The sequence below is a fragment of the Trachemys scripta genome, chromosome 2 (assembly GCF_013100865.1).
Source record: "Trachemys scripta elegans isolate TJP31775 chromosome 2, CAS_Tse_1.0, whole genome shotgun sequence".
In the NCBI taxonomy this organism is placed as follows: domain Eukaryota; kingdom Metazoa; phylum Chordata; order Testudines; family Emydidae; genus Trachemys; species Trachemys scripta.
Genome location: NC_048299.1, coordinates 75958729 through 75975367, shown reverse-complemented (window position 1 = coordinate 75975367; position 16639 = coordinate 75958729). Strand labels below are relative to the sequence as shown.

Genomic DNA, 16639 nt, shown 5'->3' with positions numbered 1-16639 from the left:
AGTGCCACTGAAAATTAGCTTGCGTGCCATAGGTTGCCTACCCTGATCTAAATATTTTTCTAGATAGATCTTCTCCCATCAAAGCGAGGAGATGGTCAAAACTAAAGTTATTTTCCAAAATACACAATTAGTTTAATACCTAAGAGTTAAATTTTACTACTTTGTTGTCAAACTTTCTAGGATGCCTTTGCTTGGCCATTCATTTTATACCTGTGATTCTTGCTTCTATTTAGTGAAATTTTGTACTCATATCTATTTCCACATAGTATTTTAGAGTTTGACAGATTAAATGAACCACCCCTGGATAATCACCAGTCTTCAGGATTGCCTACAGTAGTCTTAGGTACTCATATACTATGGTGATGAGCATGGTATAAAGACCTGTATAGAATAAAGAATTTCAGTGGAAGGCAGCAAGCAAGAAGGTCTCAAGAAGCAAGGTTTTAGCTGCAGGCTATCACAGGAAAGCCTCATGGTAGTAAGTGAGCAAGTTGGTGCAGATGTTTATTTTGTAAAGCTCAAGATGGCAGCTATGTTGGTTATTTTGTTAAATGATTGGGGGGTTTCCTCTGTAAAAGGTGTTGAGATTGGAAAAGTGCTGCATACATAGAGAGTTTATCAATAAGTTGGTTAAAGAGAGAGTCACAACTATTTCATTCTAATGGACTGAGACCTGTTCACTGCCTAACCGCACTGGTAACTTCCAACTAATTTATCCAGTAAGCCAAGCCTCCCCCCCCCCCTCCCCCCCCCCCCCCACAGGAAGAGAGATCGATCTCTCACACATAGGATTGGTCTTCAGGAAGGAAGTTGTATAGAGTAGCAGCCCCAATTACGGTAGTATTGCTTCTTCAGAAGCACATACTTGCAGTTAAAAATTTCAGCATCTTTGAATATTTTCAAGATTGGCTCAAGAAGTACAAGTTCTGTAGGGATATTAAATATACTAGGGACATACCAAAGTAGGCAAAATGAACATTGACAAAATTTTTCTATTTTAGAATTCATTAAACTTTCACAAGACTGATGCAATTTTACACATTTGCTTGAGGGAATATTTCTCAATCTTCAAAAACCAGTTTTGCTCAAATTCAAACTTGTGAATTTTGAAAAAGCTTGAAGACATCCCCCCCCCGCCCCCCCAAAAAAGTATATATTAGAGAAATGAGAGTAGAACTGGAAAGCCTGATGTGCCCTGAGTTCATTATGTGGATCACAATAAGTTTAGCATTAAGTGTTTAACCCAAAAGATGTAACTGATTTGGGGGGGGGGGGGAAGGAGGGAGGACAGGATTGCAAATATTACATTGCTGACAATAAGAACAGGAGTACTTGTGGCACCTTAGAGACTAACAAATTTATTAGAGCATAAGCTTTTGTGGACTACAGCCCACTTAGTCAGATGGGCTGTAGTCCACGAAAGCTTATGTTCTAATAAATCTGTTAGTCTCTAAGGTGCCACAAGTACTCCTGTTCTTTTTGCGGATACAGACTAACACGGCTGCTACTCTGAAACCTGATTGCTGACAATAAGTAGTGAAATTTCTTTTTAAATAGATCTATAGTTTTGTTTTAGATTTCTGGAAGTGCTACTTGTATGATAGTCTGACAATCAGTTATGAAACATTCCAGAAGGATTATGTTTGTTAGTGTTTATTAATTTTTATCTGCAGATGGTACCCAAATGCCGTCCTACAGCAAGTTACTTTAAGACTCCTTTCTGAAGAACTTTCATTTTCCTAACAGCAGACTGCCAAGCCATATTAGCATCGATTGACAACGACACAAACTTAAATATGTAGCCCCTCTCACTTTCATTGAAGTTAGATGGGATAAAACTAAAAGTCCTTTATCAGGCAATGTTATCATTGAAACGGTTGCCAGTTTTGACTCGGTAAAAAGGAAATGACTTCAGGATTTGTCCCCAAGAAGTAGTGTATTCAAAGCTCATCTTAAGAAGTGAAGAGATGGAAGATAGTATCAATACAGTGAGATAGTAGTAAACATCCATAGCTTTAAATTGGTCTGTCTGCTTGACAATTTGGACAGAAAGAGAAATGTTTCTTTTAGATGTATAATTTTTTTTTAAATGGAGTTTAATGTACAGTTTAGAGAAAAGATAAGAGTAAAGTATTTTAATTTTGACAGGGCTAATGTATTTTAAATTTGCATTTTTAAATTATTTTTAATAAAGTTTGGATATGCAAAACAAATTTGTTCCAAAGTTAAGGTAGGATTTAACATTCTACTATTTAGGATAAATGTAATAAGTCACTTATTTAAAGGTTAGAGAAAAATCAAGCAATTTAAAAATGCATATGTATTGGAAGTTAGAGGAAATCAGGTTACATATGTATCAAGGAAAAGGTATAAAAGCCTTTAAAGTTGTCAGATTAGTCACTTTTAAAGTGGCTAATATGATTTTTTAATCCTGCAGACTCAGATATCCAAAGTTTGTATTTACGGTGGGAAATAGTACATATTTATTTTACTTTTACATAAAAGGAAACATCTGTAATTAAGATCACCTTCCAAACATTTTCTAATGACTTACCCACGTACAATGTTTTATTATATTGAAATGTGTAATACATTTCAATACATTGATGCTCAGAATTTTTTCTTTCAAGTGCTGAACATTTTGATACAGTAGGAAGTTAAATGGCATCTAACTGTAATAAGGAATACTGGATTAAAAGCTCAAGATTGCTATGGGCCTGACGAGAATGTCCAAAACTCTCAGCTAGCTATGGAAACGAAGGAACTGAGGCAGCACAGCCCTTTGGGAACCTGGGAATTCTAAATGTTCTGTGCTGAAAGTGAGCACTTGTGCAACCCCCGAAAGTGCTTCCTTTCTACAAGGCTCCTGAAGCTCTGTCACCAGGCCAATTCAGAGACTTGTTTTATGATGTTCCATAGTAAGATGGGAAGAATTTTGAGGGGAGAGTGCCAGGTTACCATAACCAGGAAGAGGTTCCTAAAATGCAAGATGAGGCAAGTCTGCATTCCCTGAAGTAACTGGGGCTAGAAAAAGAGCAAATGGGAACATGTAGCTTTAACTGATTTAGGAAAACATTAACCAATTGTGCATAAGTGCAGGTGGCATTTTGGGTTTAAAACAGGTGCCTATTAGGTATTTTCCACTGCTGCACTCTAGCCACTGGAAGTGAACTGCCCAGCAGCAGAAAGGCAGTGTGATTCACATTGAGGGTTAAGACCCATTTTAAAAATCACTGATGCTAATCTGTGACCCTGGGAGCTGCTGTAGGCCGATCCTCAGACTGTCACACAAGTTGGACGTCTGGTAAGAGAAACCCTGTCACCCAAGTTGTCCACAATTGGAGCTGTTGGACACTCAGTTTTGAAGAACAGGTCATTTACTTAGGTGCCTAAGTATGAATTTAGGAGCCTACATTTAGGTTCCTATAATTGAAAAACTTGATCTCAGGTTTAGACTGGTGTCCAGCATGGTGTCATGAATTAAGGGTTTTTTCCCTCCTTCCTGTCCCTCCCATGACATTACTGCAATGCCATTTGATTTCTTCTTCTTTATGCAGTTATTTCTTCTGCATTTTGGGGATTTAATGCTCAGATTTCATTTATATGTATCTGGTGAATTTGTAGCTTCTAGTCACTTCTAAGTTCTATAGTATGCATTTCTTTGAGTTCTAGAACACATTTCCATACTTCCCAGCTGTTCAAACCTTTAGCCTCATCTAGATTTGTTGGCTTCGCTGTGAACTTACCCTTCTTAAAACATCTCCCCATCAGAACAGTCAAGCTTACAGAAACAGATCGGATCTGTGGCAGTGGGTGGATTGTTTTCTTTCCTGAAGCCTTAATATAAAGGCTACCAGTTTTCTCCCTAAAGTCATTTACCCTCCCCAACTAAAGAGTACTCCTGGCTGATAAGGAAGTGTCCCGGGACCCTGCAACAGGAACATTTTCCTACTCAACATTATGCATGACAAGTGCACTTCCCATGATCACAACAGTGAGAGAGAACATAAGGAGAGCAAAATACTTTTAGAGTTATTCACATCTACTACATTAGTGTGTTTCTGAAACAAAACACTTCCTCTATCCTTAATTGAACTGGGTGCCATGACTGGCAATAGGCTCACCTAAAACTCACAAATAATGTGCTTGAAAATATAAATAACTTCAAAAATAAATTAAAATCTGATTTCTGTTGGCACCAGTGAGGATTTGGGACTCAACAGAAACCAAATAGTTTAGTATGTCAATGTCACTATATTTTCCATAATTTTGTTTTTACAACATGGAAACATCTGAAAATTAAAATCAGCTCATGCGCTACAGAGCAGGAAATGGTTTCTATTTCTGCAAAACAAACACTCTAAGGAAAAATATTAACTCATTACTCTACCAAAGAGCAATATGACCAGCGTTTTAAGTCTGTGATAGCTAGTAACCCAATTTTCTGCAGTTTTAAAATACAAGATGCTTTTGAAAAAGATTGAAACTAAATGTCAATCCCTATATGCATCATGGGAATGGTAAAAACATTAATATCCAGCTACTACTCATTAAATATAGATGTTCAACAATACATGTTAATACATTATCTATAGGATGCAAGCTGTAAGATATGCAGGGCCTGAGGTTTCAAGGACATTACTTTGTCATTTACTACTGTTCAAATTTACCCCATAGCATGTACTAGAGATTTTAAAATACAAGTCCCACTGACCTACAGTAGAACCTCAGAGTTACGAACACCAGAGTTACAAACTGACCAGTCAATCACACACCTCATTTGGAATCGGAAATACACAATCAGGCAGCAGCAGAGACCAAAAAGAAATACAGTACAGTGCTGTGTTAAACTACTTAAAAAAGGGAAAGCAGCATTTTTCTTCTGCATTGTAACATTTCAAAGCTGTATTAAGTCAATGGTCAATTGTAAGCTTTTGAAAGAACAAGCATAACATTTTGTTCAGCATTACAAACGTTTCAGAGTTATGAACGACCTCCATTCCCGAGGTTTTGTATCTGAGGTTCTACTGTAGTTTCCCAGAGTTTCTAGACTAAGTTTAAAACAAGTTTAAAACCTGTTAAGACCCCGTTTCCTGAAAAGTTTTCTTCCAGAAAAGCTTGAAATTTACACTAAGTCAAACTGTAAAAGTAAAGAGTATGGAGTTTTCTTTGCAGGGCAGGGGAACAAAAGCAGCAAAGATAATAGATGGAATTAAGCTTCTTTGGGGAGGAAATGATTTCATACTGCCAAAGAGAATTACAGTGCACTTGTTTTCAATGAAACAAGCTACTGTAAACTGCTTTACCAAAACATTTCTCGGGGGGGGGGGGGGAGAGAATATGCTAGAGGTCTATAAAATCATGACTGGTGTGGAGAAAGTGAATAAGGAAGTGTTATTTACTCCTTCTCATAAACACAAGAACTAGGGGTCACCAAATGAAATAGGCAGGTTTAAAAACAAAAGGAAGTATTTCTTCACACAGCACACTGTCAAAAGTGTTCCACAGGTTGACTGAGGGTGTTGTGAAGGCCAAGACTAACAGGATTTAAAAAAAAAGAGCTAGATAAATTCATGGAGGATAGGTCCATCAATAGCTATTACCTAGGATGGGTAGGGATGGTGTCCCTAGACACGGTTTGCCAGAAGCTGGGAATGGGTGACAGAGGATGGATCACTTGGTGATTACCTGTTCTGTTTCTTTCCTCTGGGGCACCTGGCATTGTCCACTGCTGGAAGACAAGATACTGGGCTAGATAGCCCTTTGGTCTGACCCAGTATGGCTGTTGTTAATAATAAGTGTGTGGAATACACTTGAATGATAATGTAGTGTTTGTACATTAAAAATAATAAAAATGTTGATAGTGAAACACAAAATTGGTATCTGCAGGAATGCCAAAAAAACCAAGCATGATTATCTGGTGTAAGTGCCAGTTTCATTGAACACACCAAGTTAGACATTCACACGTACTTTGAGAAAAGCAAACATTTACTTCAAATTGCAGTATAGGCTTTTCAATCACAAAAAAAAAAAAAAAGTGATCAGACAGTGGTCATATCCTGTGCAAAAAAACTTAGGATATACAAAATAGTAGCACAAGGTACTTGAGCCATTTACACATTGCAGGATAAAGTAAATAAATACAGTAGCTGAAATATGGCACAGGTGCCTCAGATTCTAAACCAAAAGGAATGCCTCTGAAATGTTTAAGTTTATCCTTGCATTAGTTACAAAGTCCCACCACCATAAAAGTAAAGGAAAACAATTAAATAAAAACAAACTAAAATATTTATATCTAAGATGGTTTTTATACAGGTATACCTCCGAAGTGCAGAAGGTGGGACTCAGGCTTTGACATTTCTCTTTAAAGTACCCTCTGACACACTTTACAAAGTTCCACTCAAATCTCAAAAGTGAACTCAATCTCAAAAGTGAATTTAAATTTGAGGGAAAATGTTACCAAAGTTGCATAATTTCATTTGTTACTCCCACAGCTGGAAGTTTTAAATCTCAACAGTCCTGAAATATCAATGTTCATCTTTAGTCAGTGAAACAAAGAACTTGACAAAAGCCCTCAGGATTTCTTTATCCTCCAAATTCTTTGTTTTGCTTTCTCCTACATCCTCAGACTGCAATTCCTAGTTTGCAAATAAAAGAATGCAATATGCATCATACATCAAGAAAAGATGACGAAGAAGAACTTCCATGTTTGTGTATCTTTTCCTTGCTTCTCTCAACAACCTTCATGATCTCTGCCACTATGCAGACAGAAGAGGTGAGGCCCAGAAGAAACAACAAATCTAGAAGAGACAATTGGGTTGATTTTAAACTTTGTTTCTTGTGCTTTTGCTAGTCTTTCTACAACCTAAGTCACACATGGATGCCCTATAATTCAGGGCAAATTAAGATATTTCTTTCTAATTGGCATTCTAATTGTTGGATATATGCACATTTTAAGAGTCAGTTTTTACAGGATAAAAGTTAATGCATGTATGCTACTCAGAATCCTTGGGATTGACAGGAAATTTAAATTGAAATGTTTCATATTCTATATTTTAGCTATTTTTATTAACATTTGTTAAAGTAAGAATGACTAGCATATTACTATAAACAATATAACTAGATCTTATTCGGAATAGCCTGCTTTTTGGAAATGAAACCACAGAAAAGAGAAGGAGTGATGTACAATGAGAAATACTTGTATAGGAGATGAAAATTAATCATTTCCAGGAAACCTCAGTAGAAAATCGCCATCATAACTTTATCAAGCCAACAATAATGTAAAGATTCTTAAAGTGATGGCAACTATGTAAAATGGCAACTTCTCAAAATCCTGACTGACATTTTAATGAAAACAATCCTAATGACATGGAATTTCTATTTGATATTAACCAGAGAATGTCTGTTTAAAAAAAAAAAAAAAAACACTTGTTTTTAAAATTTAGTGATTTAAAAAACAAAAACAACTTTACAAGAGAATAAAAACTGATCAGTACTTCACTTTTGCATACATCAGAATTTACATTAGAAAAGAATTCTCTGCATATGAAGTATTTATGGACCTTGGAATTACTGATCCATTTGTTTTGTGCTTTTCATATACATTTAATCATTGTTCTAAGCAAACTTTAATAGGACCTTGTATAAGATGAGGCTCTGCACCATTTGCATTTCATCTATGTATAAAGGGTAAAATATGTTCTATAACCTTCCATCACTGGATTTGGGGATTGATCATCAATGCCTAAAACAGAGCTAAATGGAAAAGGAATAACTTTTCTTACCTAGTACACTCAAGCTCTCAGTCTGGAAAACCTTCTGAAGCGGAGGAAAGTAAATGACCAATAATTGCCCCATTATAGATCCAAGAACCGCATAACAAAACATTTTGTTACTGCAAAGTCCAATCTCAAATACAGATTTAGTCTGTGAAATAAAATAGTGAATTACATTATACCTGTAGTTTTAGTTCTATGATCTTCTGTGCCTTAGTTATTTGCAACCAGTTATACAATTCAAACTTCTTTCCCTATCATCATTTGTTTTTATCTCCGTCAAAAACTCAGTGACAAATTTGGGACGATCCAGAACAAATTCTCAAAAGATAGGATGATCTCATTTTATTTGATAACTATGCGACTTCTATACTTAATGAATTGCATGTCTCAAGATTGAGCTGTTTTCTGTTTAAGGATAGGGATCCTTCGGAATGAAGAGAGGCAATATGACAAGGACACCCACCAATAACAGTACAGAAAGATTCAGCATTACTGAATATACTTGTAGGTAGAAACGTAGCCTATCAGCAAGGCAATTTAAAAAACAAACTGAAGAAATATTTTAAAGTTAGTGATCTTTAACTTAACATGCTCTCATTAATCCATTAAGAACTACGGGTCAGATTTACAAGGTTATTGAGGTACCTAAAGAGGCAGATGGTCACCTCATGGGATTCACAAAAAGCACCTAAGCAGGTTAAATGCTTAACTCCCATTGAAATCAATGGGAGTTAAGTGCCTAGCTCACTTTGGCACTATTGGATATCCTACTAGGCACCTATCCGCATCTTTAAATGCCCAACTACACCTTCATAAGTCTGGCCCTAGGCTAACAAAATAAAATGAGAGGGAATTTGCTTCTGCACATGTACAATAAGTATTAATGGACATCTATTGTCAGTGCAACAGATTCATGCCAGAATGTATCATGAAAATATAGCTGGCCAGTTAAGGGTCTATTCTCTCACACTGCAACAGGTTTTTTTTTTTTTTTTTTTTTTTTTTAAACGTGTAATTTACACTGATTTATTTTCATAACAAGGACTAGCATAACAAATTTTCCTTGCTTTTTGTGGATAGAAAGTTAACTAGAGGGATTTTATTTTGTAACTGTCCCTAAACAAGACAGTTACCTTTTCCGTAACTGGTGTTCAAGAGGTGTTGCTCATGTCTATTCCACAATAGGTGTGCGTGCTCGCCACACGTACTGGAAGTATTTCCCCTAGCAGTACAAGTGGGGGGAGGAAGGGGGGAGCGCCCCAGTGACCCCTAGAGTGGCGCCTCCATGGCGCACTATAAGGGGAGCTGCGCACTCCCCCCCCCACCTTCAGTTCCTTCTTGCCAGACAACTCCGACAGAGGGGAAGGAGGGCAGGATGTGGAATAGACATGAGCAACACATCTCGAAGAACACCGGTTACGGAAAAGGTAACTGTCTTTTTTTCGAGTGATTGCTCATGTGTATTACACAGTAGGTGATTACAAGCTATATCTGTTAGCGGTGGGTAGGAGTTCACAAGTTCTCAGGATGGAGGACAGCCCTGCCGAACCCGGCGTCATCCCTGGTTTGGGAGACGCTCGCATAGTGCGAGCTGAACATGTGAACTGAAGACCATGTGGCGGCCCTACAAATGTCCTGGATGGGGACATGGGCCAAGGAGGCCTGTGCTTGAGTTGAGTGTGCCCTCACAATCTGTGGCGGGGGGATACCCGCCAGCACATAACAGGTATGGATGCATGAAGTGATCTGGTTGCAAAGCCGCTGAGTGGAGATCGACCTACCCCTCATGCGCTCAACCGAGGCGATGAACAGTTGCGAGGGCTTTCTGAACAGCTTGGTCTGCTCGAGGTAGAAAGCCAGAGCCCGTCACACATTGTGCGTGTGGAGATAGCGCTCCCCTGGACACATAGGGCTTGGAGCAGAGGACTGGCAGAAAAATATCCTGACCCACGTGACAGGTGGAGACCACCTTCGGGAGGAACGCAGGGCGTGGGCGGAGCTGGACCCTGTCTTTATGAAAAACTGTATGGAGGCTTGGAGGTCGGGGCCCCGAGCTCCAAGACCCACCTGACCGAAGTGCTTGTGACCAAGAAGGCCACCTTCCATGAGAGGTGGCACCAGGAGCATGTGGCTCAAACGAGGGCCCCATGAGACAGGCCAACACCAGGTTCAGGTCCCACTGCGGGACCGGGGGCCAAGCATACGGAAAAAAAGACAGTCCAACCCTTAAGAAACTGGCCAGTCATAGCATGGGAGAATATCATGTGACCCTGCACAGTGGATGGAAGGCTGATATGGCTGCCAGGTGCACCTTGACTGACGAAGGCGCCAGGCCCTGGGTTCTAAGGTGGTCAAGGATGAGCTGGATTAGGGCGGCCACCAGGGAAACACCCCCCTTTCAACTGCTCATCTAGAGAGCCGGGACCACTTCACCAAGTAGGCACGGCGCGTGGAGGGCCGCCTGCTTTCTAGGACGACGCGTTGAACCCCTTCTGAACACGTCCTCTCCCCACTGAGCAGCCACACCGTGAGGTGGAGAGCCACTAGGTTGGGGTGGAGGAAGCAGCCCTGGTCCTGGGAGAGCAGGTCCGGACAGGACAGCAACGGCCACAACAGAGCAACCGCCAGGCCCGCAAGGGTCCCGTACCAATGTTGCCTGGGCCACGCCGGGGCAATCAGGAGGACCCAGGCCATCTTAATCTTTTCCAGGACCTTGCTGATCCGTGGGAATGGGGGAAAAGCAGAGAGAAACTGGCCTGACCAGGACAGGAGGAAGGCATTGGAGAATCGGAGATAGCGCCCGGGGACAGCGCCGGTTCTGCCGAGTCGTGAACAGGTCCACCTGGGGAGTTTCCCACACTCGGAAAAGCCTGTGAGCCACTTCAAGGTGGAGAGACCACTTGTGTTGAGAGAAGTCCCTGCTCAAGTGATCTGCCCGTGCTTTCCAGGCGCCCGGTAGATGGAAGGCCTTTAGGCAGAGGTCATGGGCTATACAGAAATCCCACAGCCTGAGGGCTTCGCGGCAGATTACCGGGCCCTGCCTTGCCTGTTGATATAGAACATCAAGGCCATGTTTTCGGTGAGGACCCTGACCACCTTGCCCTCCAGGTGCGACCGGAAGGCCACGCATGCCAGGCGTACCACCGTGAGTTTTGACGTTATATGTAGGGTCAGATCCTGAGCCGACCACAGACCGTGGGTCTGAACATTCCTCACGAGCCCCCCAAGCCAAGTCCGACACCAGCTTCAGCAACGCAGGGCCCTGTCCCTGAATGGGACCCCTTGGAGCATGTTGCTTGGGCGGACCACTGCTGTAGGGAGGCGATCACCAAGTCGGGCATGGGGAGGACCTTGTCCATCCTGTCCCTGGCCTGGGAGAACTCCAAGGCCAGCCAGAGCTGGAGAGACCTCATTTGGAGTCTGGCGTGGAGGACCACATACATGCATGCTGACATGTGACCCAAGAGCTGGAGGCATGCTCTGGCTGTTGTCACTGGGAACCCTGTGACCGTGTCAATAGGCCCCATCAGGGTCTCAAACCTGTCTGGTGGGAGGGAAGCTGTGGCCGACGACGTCCAGGAGCGCCCCAATAAACTCCATGCGTTGGACTAGGACTAACGTGGACTTGGTGCCGTTTACCAACAGGCCCAAGGCGGTGCACGTGGACAGGAGGAGCATCACATGATCCCTCACCTACGACCAGGAGCTGCCCTTGACCAGCGAGGTGTCCATATAGGGAAAAATCTGGACCCCCCTGGTGCCTGAGGGAGACCACTACCACCAACATACATTTTGTCAATACCCTGGGGGCAGTGGACAGGCCGAACGGGAGGATCGTAAATTGACAGTGATTTTGCCTCACCATGAACAGAGGAAGTGTCTGTGCCCCTCGAATATGTGAATGCGGAAGTATGGGTCCTGCAGATCGAGGGCAACGTACGAGTCCCCAGGATCCAGGGACGCGATGATAGAGGCCAGGGAGACCATGCGGAACTTGAGCTTCACTATGAACTGGTTCAGATCTCGCAGGTCCAGGATGGGCCTGAGTCCCCCTTTGGCCTTCTGGACACGGAAATAGCCAGAATAGAACCCCTTACCTTTGAACACCCCACCGCTCCTAGGCCCCGGAGCCACCCCACCTCAAGCAGGGCTTCGTGCGAGGGGTCCCCCAGGAGGGACAGGGGCTGGGGATGGTTGGGCGGGGAGGAAGTAAATTGGAGCTTTATTGAGGGTGGATCCCTGAGAAGGGCTGGCAGGGCACCCCCAACTATCCCGTCAAAATAGTCTTTTCCCCACCAGTTTGCCTTTGGAGGACCCAGGTTGTGGGGCTGGACTTGACTGCTTCCGAGGGCGCCTTTTATAGTTCTGCGCCTTCTTATAGGCGGCCTTGTATTTCGGGTGGGAGGCCTGAGTGGGAATCTGCTGCGGCTTAAACTTAGATTTAGCCGGAGCCGGGACAGAGACCCATAGTCTGTAGGGTTGTGCGGGAGTTCTTTATACCATGCAGCTTTGTATCCATTTGTTCCGCAAACAGAGCTTTGCCGTCAAATGGGAGATCCTGCATGGCAGCCTGCGCCTCACTGTGCAGCCCGGACAGCAGGAGCCACGACTCCCTTCTCATGGACACCGCGGAGGCCATGGACTGCATGGCCGTGTCCGCTGCATCCAAAGCCGCTTGCAGGGTTGCCCTAGCAGCCACTGTACCCTCCTCCACCAGTGCCTTGAACTCCTTCCTATCATGTTCCTGGAGGGAGTCCTCGAACTTGGGCAGGGGCCCCCCCAGACTGAACTCATACCGGCCCAGGAGAGTCTGGTGGTTTGCCACTCGTAACTGGAAGCTCGAGGACGAATAAACTTTTCTTCCAAAAGAGTCCAGCCTCCGTGAAGCTTTATTTTTCGGGGTAGGGGCTGGTTGGCCGACTCTACCACCAGGGATTTGGGTGCCGGGTGGGCGTATAGGTACTTGTGTCCCTTGGCAGGTACAAAGTACTTGTGTTCCGCCCTCTTGGAGATGGGGGCCAATGGAGGCCAGCGTTTGCCAGAGGGCATTTGAAATTTTTGCCACCCCTTCATGGAGAGGCAAGGCTACCCTGCCCGGCGCTGAAGAGGACAGCACATTAAAACAGGGAGTCCGAGGGCTCCTTCATCTCCTCTGTCTGGAAGTGGAGGCTTAATGCAACCCTTTTTAGGAGTTCCTGGTGGGCCCTAAAGTCCTTCTGCGGGACTGAGGGAGGCGGGGCCATAATCACCTTATCCGGGGAGGGTGAGGAGACCAGTGCGGTACTTTGGGTGGCCGCCGGCACCGGAGGGTCCATCACTTGGTCGGTCTCCGGGCACAGTGCAGCGGATGTACATCCCACCAACTCCTTCCTTGGAGGTCTGGAGAAAGAAGCCGATGTTGCCTCTGAGACTTCGGCTACTGAGCGAGCCCCCACCGGGAACTGCGTCGGGGGCCACGGTACCCACTGGTATCACTGGGCCGGCCACAGGGTCCGGAGCCATTGCACTTGCTTCGGCACCGGTTGCTCGGCCTGGCTGACCGGGCCCACGGAAGGACGACTACGAGCGGAGGCTGGGCTGACGAATGACCTGCTGCTGTCCCGGGACCAGGAGGAGCAGCAGTAGTGCCGGGAGCAATGCCGACCGCGGGACCACGATCCCAACATGGAGAACCGATACTGTCAGTAGCAGCTGCTCTGTGATCAGCTCCAATGGGCGGACCCGCGACAGTGAGACAACTGCAATCAACGCCCAGGGCTGCAGAGGCAATGCCTTGGCAGGGTCTTGGAGTGGGATTCCGAGTGGGAACAGCGTCGACGTTCATGCCATGACTGGCTGTGGTAACCCCTCCGAGAGGAGGACCTTTGGCGACGTGTGCCTCGGTCCCATCGGTACTCACTCCTTGAAGTGAAGCGGTGCCAAGAGTCTCGGTCGGATGGCACCCAACCAGACAGTCTTGCGGGAGTCGAGGGCAATCCACGTGGACTTTGCCCTGAACGGTCGCTGGGCGGCAAATGGTGTCGGGAATGTTCCCTGGACCGAGACCGGTACCAAGCTGGGGGCGACTGTGGAGGTCCCAGCGGTGGCTTGCCCCGGAGCATGGGACTAACATCGGCATGGACATGACGTCCCAGGCTGCCTGCAGGGCCTCCGGCGTGGAGGGCATCCAGACATCCGGGGATGCCTGGTCTGAAGCGGCCGGGCTACTCTGCTCTACATGAGTCGGAGGCCTAGAGGCCGGAGGGGATCGAGGACTGCCCAACATGGGTCTAGCCTCTGCCCCGGGTTTTCCTCTGTGCTGCTGCCGTGAAGGCGTCTTTTTGCCTTCTTGTGCCCTGTGGATGGAGAGTGGTGCCGACTGGTCAAAGGCTCCAGAAGGTTGCTGCGCACCAACACCGCAGTGCCGACTCGGAGCGGCGCGCTGGAATCGGGGTCAGCGCCGACTCCATCAGAATGGCCCGAAGCCTAATGTCTCTTTCCCTCTTGGTCCGAGGTTTGAACAACTTGCAAATCTTGCAACGATCGCGGATATGGGCTTCTCCCAAACAGCGTTAACAGTCCGCATGTGGGTCACTCCTTGGCACAGATCACCTACAGGTGTCTCACGACTTAAAACCCGGGGCCCTGGGCATGCCCCGGCCCGGGCTCTCTAACTGAACAGCTAACTAACTACAGGTACTAACATTGAACGAACAAGAGTTCTGGGGACGAGCTACAGCAAAGCTAGAGCAGAGTAGTTCCGATGCACATTTACTGGTGGCAAGAAGAAAATGAGGGTGGGGGGGAGCACACAGCTCCACTTATAGCACGTCATGGAGGCACCACTCCAGGGATTTTGGGGGCACTCCCCCCCTACGTGTACTGCTAGGGGAAAAACTTCCGGCACCGGTGCACGTGACGAGCACGCACACCTATTGTGGAATACACATGAGCAATCACTTGAACTGAAGATATTAACTGGTATACTGTAATGGAAGAATGATTAAATACATACATGCAGCAATACAGAGAGACTAGCTTTTGAGCTTTTAATTAAGTTTTCTTACTCCTGTGAGTTTAGGTCAGCATTGCTAGCCCAATGTTTTGGGGATTTCATGCATCAATTACCCAAATTAAAACCCTATCATTGACGTGTGAATTCAAATGCTAGCCTGTTCGGCTTGTGGAGCTGCTAAGCTTGTTTGCACACAGAGCTGAGAAACATCACTTTCTCACATGATGAGAAAGTATATTTAAGAAAAATTCTGAAACCCAGAAATGAAATGAACACAGTTTCAACAGAAAAAAAAAAAGTGTAGTTACTATATACAGGGTCAAAAAAATCTCAGGGTACTTACGTCAGATATAGGATTGCATACCTGAGATCTGGAACTCAAAGCATTGAACATATCAAAAAACACAAAACAGGTGAAGGTCATCGTTGTATCTCGAGGTGTTATGACATTATCTCGTAACTAACAGAAGAAAGCAAGAAAATGGCTTTAGTGTATGTAACCTCATAAATGAGCAAACATTCAAAGCATTTATTTTAAGGAAGTTTTGTTCTAATATTTGGAAATAGCAAAAACTCCGCTTTGCAACAAGCAGATTTAGCAAGTCTTCAAGCAAGTACTTACACACATGCTTATAACTAATCTCATTAAGCAGTACTCTTGATTTCAGGTTGTGGTTAAAAATTAATGGTGTGATTTTGCAAACATTTATGCACAACTCTATAACACATTACAAACAGGATTAGATATTTCCCTCCTTTAAGACTACTAAGTTAGGTGGTCATTTTAGAATAGGCTGGGTGGGGGGGGAATGCTCACAGAAAACTTATTTGAAAAGCATGTTTGTGGAGTGGGGGGGGGGAAGAAATGGGGAATACTTTGAAATGAAGTTACTCACCTTGTGCAGTAACTGGTTTTTCCAAGATGTCCCCCTATGGGTGCTCATTTCAAGTGCACATGCAGTTCTTGAGCCCTGGATCAGAAATTTTCATTAGCAGCATCCAGTCAGCCCACGCAAACATCCTATACCTCCTTGGGCAACACACACAGGCTATCCAGGGATGTGCAGGGGAACTGCCCTCAGTTCCTTCTCCACCTGAACATCCCACAGAGAACAGTCGGAAGCAGGACGGGTAGTGAAGCACCCACAGGGATACATGTCTTGAAGAACCGCAGTTACTGCACAAGGTGAGTAGCCTATTCGAGTAGTGTTATGGACGGTCCTCTTCAGGTGGCACTGTTTCATAGGAATGGCCTTTGAGTAGCCAGCAGTTGAGGTATGGGAAGACTAGGATTACTTCATGTTGGAGGTAAACAGCCACTGCCACCAGGACCTTTGACAGCCTTAGGGTGCAAGAAAGGCCGAAGGGAAATACTCAGTATTACAAATGATCCTGGCCTATAGCGAAGCATGCTATTTTATTGTAGGTCAAGAGCCAAAAATCAATGCCATTCCTCTAGTAAATGAGTTATAGTTATCACTCACAATCCCGAACTGGGATTTTACGAATTTGTTAGAAGTCTTAGATCTAAGATCAATCATCACCCTCCGTTCTCCTTTGGCACAAGAAAATATTTCACGTAAAACCCTTTATCCTTGTGAGGCGGTGGGATTTCCTAATTGAAGGAGAGAGACGTCTTGTCTCAATATAAGCTCGTGAGAGGGATTCCTGAAGGAAGACGGGGAAGGAGGAGGGAAGGGAAGAGGTACTTAAAGTGGATGGTGTAGGCTGACATTATGACCCCTATGGCCCACTTGTTTGTGATCCATCTCCAAGCATGCTGGAAATGGGAAAAGCGGTCAAAGCAGGGGAGGTGGGTGAATGGTTTCCAGCTGTAAAACTAGAGGTGTGGGAGGATTTGAACCCT

General features: G+C 44.5%; 1 protein-coding gene across 4 annotated transcripts in view; it reads right to left on the bottom strand.

The window, feature by feature from the left end:
• Nucleotides 1-5970: 5970 nt before the first annotated feature.
• Nucleotides 5971-16639, bottom strand: part of ATP2C1 (ATPase secretory pathway Ca2+ transporting 1) — a 116918-nt gene continuing 106249 nt past the window's right edge. For 2 of the 4 annotated variants that reach the window (XM_034760907.1, XM_034760905.1), the window contains 3 exons: nt 15137-15232; nt 7785-7926; nt 6670-6800 (listed from right to left, as the gene is read on the bottom strand). In XM_034760907.1, coding sequence (XP_034616798.1) covers nt 6670-6800; nt 7785-7926; nt 15137-15232 — 369 coding nt within the window. Of the gene's footprint in view, nt 6801-7784; nt 7927-15136; nt 15233-15349; nt 15744-16639 lie in introns of those variants that run through there. The other 2 variants (XM_034760904.1, XM_034760906.1) reach the window with 2 other exon arrangements.